The sequence below is a fragment of the Neoarius graeffei genome, chromosome 4 (assembly GCF_027579695.1).
Source record: "Neoarius graeffei isolate fNeoGra1 chromosome 4, fNeoGra1.pri, whole genome shotgun sequence".
NCBI lineage: Eukaryota > Metazoa > Chordata > Actinopteri > Siluriformes > Ariidae > Neoarius > Neoarius graeffei.
Window position 1 is genome coordinate 12461587 of NC_083572.1, and position 13328 is coordinate 12474914.

The 13328-nt window shown below is 39.4% G+C and overlaps 1 protein-coding gene across 4 annotated transcripts in view; it reads left to right on the top strand.

Annotated features, from left to right (window-relative positions):
* The first annotated feature begins 6780 nt into the window (after positions 1–6780).
* Positions 6781–13328, top strand: part of LOC132884846 (interleukin-2 receptor subunit beta-like) — a 48007-nt gene continuing 41459 nt past the window's right edge. For all 4 annotated transcript variants that reach the window (XM_060918838.1, XM_060918840.1, XM_060918841.1 and 1 more), the window contains exon 1: positions 6781–7030. In XM_060918838.1, coding sequence (XP_060774821.1) covers positions 7008–7030 — 23 coding nt within the window. In that variant the 5' untranslated portion in view covers positions 6781–7007. The remainder of the gene's footprint in view (positions 7031–13328) is intronic.

Sequence of the window (13328 nt, forward strand, 5' to 3'; positions counted from 1 at the left end):
TGAAAAATAAAAGATCTCACTTTAGATCGTTCCCCATGTTTCAGCACCACCTGCGTTCAGATATGAGAGCAGGCCTGATGACCTCCGAGCGCCAGAAGAGCAGCTCCAGTTTCTCTTTTATTTACAAATCCAAAGTTTGCCATGAATCAATATCCTCTTGTCGCTCTTAAAGCATGTCCTGGCTGGTGATTTGTCCTTGTCCCTGATTTGTATTTGTTCTTCATACTGGGCAAAAACACTCACAGCATAACTGTCGCTAATGCAGAGAGTGTTAAATGACGTGGTACTCTGTAGCCAGGAAACAGGTAGCCTCAGAAGCCTATAGGGACCTTCATTTAGTCCCTGGTGTCTCAGTAGTCAAAATGATATGGCATGTTTCTTGGTAGAAAACAGGGAATAAGTACGGTACACGTACGTTGTATATGGCTAAACTTAGACTGAGAAAACACCTCATGAGGCTTCTTTACAAATCACCCAATTACTTCACATTTAGCTTCTACAAATACATAAAGTGTGGTTGTCATCCTTCAGGAATTTGTTGTTAATTTCACTATTGTTCAAGGTTTAAAAGTTATTTTTCATTAAACTTAAAATTGTATATGGTTTAAAAGATAGGCTAAATGTTTTGCCAAAACATTAGTTTCCTGTTTGCTAGCATGGGTGTTAGCCTGGTTTGTTTTTTCCTGCTCCTTTTCTTTTTTTCTCTCTCTCACTCTCTCTTTCTTATTACAGATCATGTTTTATTTTTCTTTTTAAAAGAACGTGTTATCAGTAGTCTTCATGTTCCAGTGTTTCCTCTCTTCTAATCCTAAAAATGTTTTGCTCATTTTCGTGAACATATTTTTCACCATGGTTAAAATACTGTAAGCATAAGTCGCTGTAAGTGTATTTCATTGACATTTCAACAAACGTCAAATGAAACACGTTAACCTACTTTGTTCGTTTTGTTAACATTAGGATGAAATTCATGGCTTGTTATTTGTTTTATATCTTGTTCGTTTCATATCTTTTGTTTCTATATGAATAATAATTCTTTATGACCAGAGGTTGGTAGTAACAGGTTGTGTTTACTCTGTTACATGTACTTAAGTAACGTTTTCCAATACATTGTACTTATAGGCATAGTTTTAATCTCATCTCATTATCTCTAGCCGCTTTATCCTGTTCTACAGGGTCGCAGGCAAGCTGGAGACTATCCCAGCTGACTACGGGCGAAAGGCGGAGTACACCCTGGACAAGTCGCCAGGTCATCACAGGGCTGACACATAGACACAGACAACCATTCACACTCACATTCACACCTACGGTCAATTTAGAGTCACCAGTTAACCTAACCTGCATGTCTTTGGACTGTGGGGGAAACCGGAGCACCCGGAGGAAACCCACGCGGACACGGGGAGAACATGCAAACTCCACACAGAAAGGCCCTTGCCGGCCACGGGGCTCAAACCCAGACCTTCTTGCTGTGAGGCGACAGCGCTAACCACTACACCAACGTGCCGCCCGCATAGTTTTAATGCATAATATTTTTTACTTTTACTCAAGTACATTTACAATTTACAATTTGCACTCCGTTACATTAGACCGAGCACTTCTTGCTGCTTTTATTTCATTGATTAAATTAGTTTTATTCACAGGTACACAGCTTCTATGACCTCAGCTGCTTTGATACGCTGAGTTTTAACACACAACTAGACAAACTTAACACAGTCCTGGTCTTTTAAGAGAATAAACAGTGCTTTGGCCTTGGTTTCAAAAGATGTACAGTGGTGCTTGAAAGTTTGTGAACCCTTTAGAAGTTTCTATATTTCTGCATAAATATAACCTAAAACATCATCAGATTTTCACACAAGTCCTAAAAGTAGATAAAGAGAACCCAGTTAAACAAATGAGACAAAAATATTATACTTGGTCATTTATTTATTGAGGAAAATGATCAAATATTACATATCTGTGAGTGGCAGAAGTATTTGAACCTTTGCTTTCAGTATCTGGTGTGACCCCCTTGTGCAGCAATAACTGCAACTAAACGTTTCCGGTAACTGTTGATCAGTCCTGCACACCGGCTTGGAGGAATTTTAGCCCGTTCCTCCGTACAGAACAGCTTCAACTCTGGGATGTTGGTGGGTTTTCTCACATGAACTGCTCGCTTCAGGTCCTTCCACAACATTTCGATTGGATCAAGGTCAGGACTTTGACTTTGCCATTCCAAAACATTAACTTTATTCTTCTTTAACCATTCTTTGGTAGAACGACTTGTGTGCTTAGGGTCGTTGTCTTACTGCATGACCCACCATCTCTTGATTCAGTTTATAGACAGATGTCCTGACATTTTCCTTTAGAATTTTCTGGTATAATTCAGAATTGAATTATACCAGAAAATTTGAACCACGGATTATAATCACCATCTACTTCTATATTAGCAATTTTGCACAAGACATTGCACAGAAAATCTACCTCTATGTTTGCACATTGTTTGTTTGCCTCTTTTTTTAAATGTTATCTTCGTTTTTCATTCGACTTTTATATTTTGCATTCCATATGCACTTTATATTTTATATTTTGTATTATATATATATATATATATATATATATATATATATATATATATATATATATATATATATATATATTTCTTTTTATATTGGTAAGCATAGTTTGGTCGGGCAGTTGCAAAATAAGAATTTCATTACCCAATAATAAACCGCTGTGTCTGTTATTGTGTATATGACAAATAAACATCTTGAATCTTGAATTAACAGGCAGGTAACATCTCTGCAGACCCATCACACCCTGGTCACAAATTGTTTAAACTTCTCCCCTCTGGGCGACGCTACAGATCACTGTACGCAAAAACAACCAGACACAAGAACAGTTTTTTTCCCCTCAGGCTGTCTCTGTGATGAACAGCTAAAACCGGACTCAAATATCAGTAACATCAGCTATGAAATATCTGCACACTCATACCGTCATTCTGTGCACACTGTATATTTATATTTATATTTACTAAGTCATCCTTGCACTATGCACCATTTTGCACCAAAAGATTCTACTGTATATTTCTGCATAAATATGACCTAAAACATCATCAGATTTTCACACAAGTCCTAAGTCGATAAAGATAACCCAGTTAAACAAATGAGACAAAAATATTATACTTGGTCATTTATTTATTGAGGAAAATGATCCAATATTACATATCTGTGAGTGGCAAAAGTATGTGAACCTCTAGGATTAGCAGTTAATTTGAAGGTGAAATTAGAGTCAGGTCAGTGGGATGACAATCAGGTGTGAGTGGGCACCCTGTTTTATTTAAAGAACAGGGATCTATCAAAGTCTGATCTTCACAACACATGTTTGTGGAAGTGTATCATGGCACGACAAAAGGAGATTTCTAAGGACCTCAGAAAAAGCGTTGTTGATGCTCATCAGGCTGGAAAAGTTTACAAAACCATCTCTAAAGAGTTTGGACTCCACCAATCCACAGTCAGACAGATTGTGTACAAATGGAGGAAATTCAAGACCATTGTTACCCTCCACAGGAGTGGTCGACCAACAAAGATCACTCCAAGAGCAAGGCGTGTAATAGTCGGTGAGGTCACAAAGGATCCCAGGGTAACTTCTAAGCAACTGAAGGCCTCTCTCACATTGGCTAATGTTAATGTTCATGAGTCCACCATCAGGAGAACACTGAACAACAATGGTGTGCATGGCAGGGTTGCAAGGAGAAAGCCACTGCTCTCCACAAAGAACATTGCTGCTCGTCTGCAGTTTCCTAAAGATCACGTGGACAAGCCAGAAGGCTATTGGAAAAATGTTTTGTGGACAGATGAGACCCAAATAGAACTTTTTTGGTTTAAATGTTTGGAAAAAGGAAAACACTGCATTCCAGCATAAGAACCTTATCCCATCTGTGAAACATGATGGTGGTAGTATCATGGTTTGGGCCTGTTTATGCTACATCTGGGCCAGGACGGCTTGCCATCATTGATGGAACAATGAATTCAGAATCAGAATCACTTTTATTGCCAGGTATGTGAACACACATGAGGAATTTGACTCCGGTTTCACTTAACTCTCTTAGTACAAACAGATAAAAAAGCGTAGACAAAAAACAAACAAAAAAGCTATGTACGTACATGCACAGTAGAAAATTCTAAAGGGTTCACAAACTTTCAAGCACCACTGTATGTTAAGAAAAAATGGAAGAAATGTGTAGCACTTGTGTGGTTTGAGAGGAAAATGAGGAGATGGGAGGCAGACTTGTGACAACTCAAAGGTGCACTTTATTTTCATTCACATTTGCGTTTCAGAGATTTTAGTTTATTCACAAACACATACACAGCTGTTTGTGGCTTAGCTCTGTGCAACACAGAACATTTCATGAACATAAATCCCTCACAGGTGAAACCCCTTACCACCTTTACCCTCCATTAACTAAGCGATGCTTGACCATGCACCCACCCATTTTCACAAGATGCTATTACCTTTAAACTAGTTTGGAATATTTATGATACTAACCTGTGGCAAAATTGCCTTAATTTAGGCATATGCTATTTTGTAAATCTATCTTTAATTGGTATTATTTTATTAGGAATATGATATAGTAGATGTTGTGTTTATTAGACGAGCACTTTCAATTATTATTTTGGGCATAATTGATATTCTGATGCTCTTGAAAGGAATACATTACAAATGAACTTCATCATATGAAGTTACTGACAACTTGAGAAGTCATTTTATGAGATTCTTTTTTTTTTTACTCATGCTCACGTTGTTATTCTGATGAGGACTTTTCCTTCTACTTGAGTCATTATTATTATAAACTAACAATACTTTTACTTGAGTACACTTTTTGCTTACTCTACCCACCTCTGTTTACAACCTATACACTTTTGAAACAGATTTCAGGCATTTCAAAGGCTATATAATTTACAAATCTTTCAGCATTCCCCCCCCCTTTCAGATTCATAACTTAATTTTTGTCAGTTACATGTGACCATTTTTTTGTCCCTCCTGTGGATAATTGATCTTTATTAAAATATACCTATATAAAATAGCTTGCAACTTTGGATGCATTTTGCATGTTCATGTACATTTACGGTATAAGTATGTCTCTGGTGCCATTCGTAGATACATCTGAAACACTTCTCTGGCAGAAAGGTGTCTCTGATGGTTATCGTGAACGCTGTGGTTTTATAGTGAGTCAGTGGACCTAAGGAGTTTTGTGAAAAGCATTGACATATAGCATTCATGGTTATCTATAGGTATGCAATGCAAATGTTCCATTAAGTTTAAAAAAAATAATTAATAATACTCAAAGCACATCCTGAATTTATAACAAGATGTAGAAAACATGGACTATTGAGACCAAAAACCCACAACCTTGCAGTAGAGTATGCAAGTATCGTTTGGTAGACCACACTGTCATGTGACTACAATGTTGTGAAGTTCACTTTTTGATTGTGCTGAATTAGGGCAACCACAAACTGTTTCATTTTTATGTTGTTGAACAAGATGGTGTTGCACTGTGGGAAAAATATTTTGGCAGTAAATATCCACGCTACTCCATACTGCTCTTGGAAAGGGTTCAGTATGACTGTTATCCATCGTACGCTAGTTTGAATACGGCCGTTGTTGTTTGTCCCCATGAGCAAATGATAAATAATCTTTCAACAAGGCAATATGATCTGAAGGAATTTTAAAATGAATTTCTTGGTGTGATTTATGCCAGAAGCCACCATGCCATAGTAGGTTAGCATAGAGTTTCATGTGTGACATCTGGTGGTTGGTGAAAATAATGACCTCATTAATGTTTCTGCGTCTGTCTTATAGGGTTGTTTTTATCCCCATTTCAGTTGAACTCATGTGATGGATCTGTAGAGTTTGTGGTAAATGTGAAAGCTGTGTAATGAATTTTTACGCTTGATTCAGATAGTTAATGCAGTGTGTGTGTGTGAGAGAGAGAGAGAGAGAGAGAGAGAGAGAGAATGAGAAGTGAAGGCATAATTTCAGTGTGCCCAAGCCCTCCTTGTGTTTCCCAAACTCAGTTTTCAAAATGTGCAATATTTGTTCAATTCTTCAATTAAGGAAAAAAGGTTTCTTTGCACGGTGGAGGATTCTAGCTTTTTCAAGAGATTCTAAAAGTTTTGGAACTTTTTTTTTTTTTGAAAATGAAGCCCATTGTTATAAGGTTCAACACCAAACATATCATAGTTTTAGTGGGAAAGCATTTCGAGTTGCTCAACTGCATAATTTTACGGAATGCAGGCAGCCTCCACCTCACAGCAAGAAGGTCCGGGTTTGAGCCCCGTGGCCGGCGAGGGCCTTTCTGTGTGGAGTTTGCATGTTCTCCCCGTGTCCGCGTGGGTTTTCTCCGGGTGCTCCGGTTTCCCCCACAGTCCAAAGACATGCAGGTTAGGTTAACTGGTGACTCTAAATTGACCGGAGGTGTGAATGTGAGTGTGAATGGTTGTCTGTGTCTATGTGTCAGCCCTGTGTTGACCTGGCAACTTGTCCAGGGTGAACCCTGCCTTTCGCCCGTAGTCAGCTGGGATAGGCTCCAGCTTGCCTGCAACCCTGTAGAACAGGATAAAGTGGCTAGAGATAATGAGATGAGATGAGACAGCCTCTGTCTTCCTGTCTTTTTTTTCTATTCCTCTCAGTGCCTTGTTCCTTTCCACACTCTAAGTAGTTTCTGTTCCTCTAAACTTCCCCATCTCTCTCTTTCTCTTTCTCATTTCACATATTTCAGTTTATCCTCTTCTCTTTTCAAAACTACTCCCATGAAACAAGTGATCAGACAAGTCACTGGGTCTAACATAACTTTGCAATGTGTGGAAATTCAACAATTTGGAAAAGGCTTTTCCATGTTCCTCATGACTTCAGAATGTCCAGGATTTAGTCAGTTCATGCAGTTCTCAATAGAATGGACGTTACCACTATAAGAGTTACTTCAGCACTGGATCTGTTAATATATCACTGTGGATTTGGCAGTGGCACATGGAATGAGGACAATTCAAAACTACAGGTTTGTGAGATTTGGTCTAAACGTATATCTAAATATATATTTTTTTCACTGACTAAAAGACTTTTTGAGGACATTTTGATTTTGTTAAAATTCGACCACTTCCCTAAAAATAAATAAATAAATAAATAAATAAATAAATAAAAATAAAAAAGTTGTTCTCATTTAAAACTTAGGCGAAGCAGTAAGGAGCTTGACTTAGTTGGAAATTTTAAGAAAAGTCCACTTGGTTCTTAAAGCTCCCACAAGAAGTTGGTTGAGAAGATGCCAAGCGAGTGCAAAGCTTCCAGAATACTTAAAAAATAAAATAGTTTTAATTTTATTTTATTTTACACTCATTAGCCACGGCATAATTCTCTCCGTGTTATTTCATATTGTTAAAATCTTTATTACGATTCGAAAATATTTTTCGCAAAAGTCGAAATTATGAAACTTTTCTCGAAATCTCTGGTCATATATGTATTGTATAGAATGGTCAAACAGAGTAAAATGTATTCTAATGCTTTACAGTTGAATGTATAAGGACTGTGAAACAATAGTAGAAATACAATGCCAGTGATTAAAAAGAAAAATGTATTGGATTGCAACGCCATCGAGAGACTTTCTGAACAAATGAGCAAGAATTGAATTCAATGTTGCTTTTATGGAACTGTGGTCCAAAAAGTTACTGGTTTGTGTCGAGAGGAAGTCGGGGGCAGGAAGGTGTGAACAAAGGAGGAAAAAAAATCCAGTGAAAGTGTTATTACCTAGAAAAACAGATATAGAGTCAGATAAAGATGAAGGTGCCAATGACACATCTAAATATAGATCTGTTGTTTTTCAGATCTGTCATTAGTCTCATCTTAGTACTTACAATAGCTGCCAAAATTTCCATAGCTTAAGTGTAGCTTCTTAAAGTATGGAGTATGTGTCTAATTGGTGATCTCAACTCAAGAACACCACGTCATTCTGCAAAACACCATAAAGTACCAATTTGAAACATCTCCAGATTTTTGACCAGTCTTCAGCACATTCAGAAAATATTTGGATCCATTTCAAGATTCAAGATTTTTATTTGTCATATACACAATAACAGACACAGCGGTTTATTATTGGGTAATGAAATTCTTATTTTGCAACTGCCCGACCAAACTACGCTTACCAATATAAAAAGAAATATATATATAAAATATGAAATATAAAATATAAAGTGCATATGGAATGCAAATATAAAGGTAGAGTGAAAAATGAAGATAACATTTAAAAAAAAGGAGAGGCAAACAAACAATGTGCAAACATAGAGGTAGATATACTGTGCAATGTCTTTAAAAAAAAGGAGAGGCAAACAAACAATGTGCAAACATAGAGGTAGATATACTGTGCAATGTCTTGTGCAAAATTGCTAATATAATCCGTGGTTCAAAAGCCTGATGGAAATATAGAGGTAGATGGTGATTATAATCTGTGGTTCAAAAGCCTGATGGCCTGGGGGTAAAAACCATTTGTCAGTCTAGTAGTCCTTGCTTTCACACTCCTGTAGCGTCTGCCAGATGGTAGGAGCGTGAATAGTCTGTGTTGTGGGTGTGTTTGGTCCCTGATGATGCTCTGTGCCCTTTTTGTGACCCGGGTGTTGTAAATGTCCTGTAGTGGGGGGAGGACAGCTCCACAGATGAACTGTGCCATTTTAATGACACGCTGGAAAGCCTTTCTGTCCTGAGTTGTGCAGTTCCTGTACCACACAGTGATGGAATTTGTCAGGACGCTCTCCACTGTGCGTCCTGACAAAGCAAGAAAGAAAGTTTCTTTCTTGCTTTGTCTGGTAATATACTCATATATATAAGGGCTGCCAACTTTTCAAAATTTCTTGGAGTGAGATTTTTTTTTTGGGGGGGGGGGGGGGGATCGACGGCAAAATTTTTCCGCACACCACGCGGTAAGTGGGAATTTTGTATTCAGTTTGATATTCACTTGTCCCCCTGCATTCTGGTGTTTTGTTTGTGGGTCATCCAGCTGGAGATGGACAATGAAGGGGGGGGGGGTGTTTGAGATTTTGGATTTAGTAGATGTTCCTGCATTCTGGTGGATTTTTGGAGTGGCCTGCTGTGCCATACCTACATTCTTACACACCCTGACTTGCCAGGCCTTCAGCTTGTGGCCAACAAAAGCACCAAGTTTTGGCTTAAAAGCCCCCACACTAGAAAACTACAGATGACCGCCAATGTTCCTGTAGCCCTATAGACCTGTGTTTCAGATTTAAAGGCAAGTTCATGTTTGAAAATATTTCATCAGCTAAGCCTAAACACCTTCTGAATTGAAACTAAATGTTAGGTTTTTAATAACTGTTGCAAAAATAAGATTGTCCCTCACTGACTATTCATTATGCATTTAAGGGCTTTCCCCACCACTGGGTTCAGCAGAAGATTGGCATGGGGAAAAATATCAACAGCAAAAGAACAAATAAAATGCTTAAACAGTAAGCAAAATGTGCATGTGCTACAAGAAACATTAAAATGATTACATTTGAACAGTATTGAAACACAAAAAGCTGAACCTTGGCCATAGGTGGGACTGTGCACACAAAGTTGGGCTTAAAAATTTTGGTCATACTTAAATAAGCTATATTAATATATTTCTTATTAATTTATTTCTTATCTATGTTTCTTATTAGTAATAGAGCATTCGTCAGGGCCTGTTATCTGACAAACATTTGCCGCTTTTCCACTACCAACGCGGCTGAGTTGGGCTGAGTCGAGCTGAGCGGGGCTGTTGGAGTTGCATTTCGACTACAACCGCGCTGAACCGTGCTGGCTGGAAGTGGGTGGACACATTGGGTGGAGTTAGCGAAAGTGGGTGGACGTCACGTGATGTCGTTAGGCGGCGCAAACAGTGACATCAGTGATCTTTTAAGCGGTAATCTCACGACCCGGATAGTAAACAATAAACATGGAGTCGTTAGTGTTGCTGGTCTTGGTGCTGTGGCTTGTTGTCACTGACAACGCCAACAGATACTGGCAAGAGCGTATAGATGAGGTGAGGCGCATAAGGCTTCAGAAATTCTCGTAATTCGTAATTCTTCTTCTTCCGGGTTTACGGTGTTTACAGATCCCAGCGTGCTCGCGTGGCGTGTGTGGGCATGTGAGGACACTCCTCCTCACCAATCAGTGCACAGGGGAGTGTCTGCTCATGCCCCTAGCCCCACTCGGCTCGGTTTGGCTCGCTTCAGCCCTACTCCAAAACCGTGCGAGTTTTGGGTGCTAAGCAGGGCTGAAGCGAGCTGAGTTGTGCTGCTCTAAGGTAGTCGAAACGCGAGCCGTGTCGGGCTGAAGTGAGCTGAAGCGAGCTGAAGTGAGCTGAAAAAGGGTAGTGGAAAAGGGCCAATTCTCTACCTGTCTTGCCCTCTTTGAAACCCTGTCTCCTCAGTATATTGTTCTCTGTCTTTTTTTTTAATTATTCACAAGTTCAAGTTCTTTGATATTACAGGTGACCATGCTTTATTTACTTTAACTGAGCAATTACATACATCATAAATAATTAAAAATAAATACCCTGTAAATAAACAATAGGTATGGTGGCTAATGGCTCTTCTTACATTTGTAATATTATCTCTTACTTGCTTTATTTTACAACATTTCCAGTATGGCTTCAAATAAAGTCATAAAGTATGATAACATACAGTAAACAAACTAAAAATGCACCTTAATAAACGTGTGCTAAAGAGGTGCTCTCCCGTGCTGCTTGTTGGGGAAGATAGAGGCTGTGGCACGGCAGTAGGCCTATAATGAGTTAGCATGCCTAGTACACAGCTCTTGATATGGCATTAAATATTCTCACAACACTTATAGGCTAAAACGATTAAGAAACTTTATATAAGTTCATAATTATGCCAGTAACACCACACATTGGCGTGCATATGTACAAACCTGTCTGAGACACCCGTCTTCAACTCGGATACCTTCTTCTCTATCCTCTTCCTCTTGACGGTAGGCAATTATCCAACTTCCGGCGAGTGCAGCATCATTAGATGCGCCACCTACCATAGCGGAGTGTGTACAGAAGGGAACACCTCTCTGCCTGTTTAGCCGTGCATAAGGTGTAATTGATCGATCGCAAGTGGTTGGCGAGACGCAATGGGTAGCCTAGATCAGATAGATAAACTAGATTTTTTTCTAGCGTGAGAAATCGGAGGTATGGCGTGTGAGCGTGTGAAGACAATCAAATGCGTGTGTCTCACGCTCATTGCGTGAGAGTTGGCAGCCCAGTTATATATATATATATATATTCCATTCAACTTTATTGTCATATATATAAAAACAAAAGAAAGTAATTAAAATAAAGAAATAAAAGAGATATCAAGTAATTAAAAACAAGGACATAAATAGTAAAAAAGGTGCAGCAAAGTGTGTAATAGGTAGTTCAGTGCAAACTCTACAGGACTGGGGGGAGGGGCAGCGGCTGGGTTTTGTTCACGAGCCTGATGGCACGAAGGAAAAAAAACTGTCTTTCAGCTGAGTTGTTTTGGCTGCAATGCTCGTGTAGTGTCTTCCTGATAGCAGCATGAACAGTTTGTGTTGTGGATGGGTAGTCTCATCTCATCTCATTATCTCTAGCCGCTTTATCCTTCTACAGGGTCGCAGGCAAGCTGGAGCCTATCCCAGCTGACTATGGGCGAAAGGCGGGGTACACCCTGGACAAGTCGCCAGGTCATCACAGGGCTGACACATAGACACAGACAGCCATTCACACTCACATTCACACCTACGGTCAATTTAGAGTCACCAGTTAACCTAACCTGCATGTCTTTGGACTGTGGGGGAAACCGGAGCACCCGGAGGAAACCCACGCGGACACGGGGAGAACATGCAAACTCCGCACAGAAAGGCCCTTGCCGGCCCCGGGGCTCGAACCCAGGACCTTCTTGCTGTGAGGCGACAGCGCTAACCACTACACCACCGTGCCGCCCTCGGATGGGTAGTGTCCTTGATAATGTTATGGGCCCTCCTGAGAAATCTGGTGTATGCTTTCTGCTGATTTAACCACCTGCTGTAGAGACTTCCGGTCCCGTGCTTTATATATATAAAAAGCACCTTAGCATGCAATGGATATCAGAGAAAAAAACAAACCTTGAGTCAAAGGAATTGTCTATAGTCCACCGAGACACAGATCTGGTGAAGAGAAGTCAAATATTTCTGTAGCTTAAAATGTATGTAATGCCTTATTGTAATGCTTTAAAATGAATATGTATCATTCGTAACTCGTAGAGGGGGAAATAATATTAATTATTTGTTATTTTATTATCAAACACAAAACTGTTGATAAATCGCGGCTTCCGGATCCCGGAAAAAGGCGGCCTTGCCCCAGGGCTAATCTCACATGACGTCACATGTGGAACTCCGGTTATCTGGGTCATTTCCGTTCATCTGACTCCCTGCTTGTTTACTCGCTGAAATTGGATATTGTTGTTGGAATCTTACAAAAATAATGACAGGAAAGTGCTGTGTTGTGTTTGGATGTTCAAATTTATATACAACAGGACATTCGGTTCATGAATTTCCGAGAAATGACCCTCATCTAAAGCAACAGTGGATGATGTTTGTGCAAACGAAGCGGGCAGATTGTGTCACCTACTAATAATGAATCTGATTCATCAAGTGTTCATCATGACCAGAATGACCACATGGGAATTACTGGAGCAAAAAAGAAACCCATTTGTTTAATAAATAACATTTGATCTGACCTTTGGACAGTTCGTCGATTCCCGTTATCGCCCACTTTGTATTTCCTTTCAATAATTACACTGAATAAGTGTACGTTTTAAAGATTATATTTCTGCATTTATTGAGGCACATGGAAATATTTTCCCTGTATTTTGCAGCAGCCAGCTTAGAATAAAAATCCACGAGCCAATCTGTCTCTCTGGCTGGTGGTGCGCTATCAACAGTGAGCGGGACTGTCGTGAACTGAGTCAACTGGTGTGTTTCTCATCTTGGGGGCTCGAAAAGATAGCCATTTACTGCGGAATATCCTTGATAATCATCTGCCCCTTCATCCAACATATAAGAATCTCAATCACTATCAGAATTCTCTCCAAAATGTGACTCCATATTGAGACTGGTCTAATCACTGCTGCGACCAGGAACAAAATTGATACCTAGATTGTTACACGTCTGATGTCACACACCCCTTCAGGATCTTCTGGTTCAGTCTCGGCAGATTCCGTGAAAATCAGCTGGTTTTATTGATTTTCCATTAATTTATGGCCTTTTGGGTCAGCTATGGTTCAAAAACACATGGTCAATCAACATAATGATTTTTGCTTTGTACA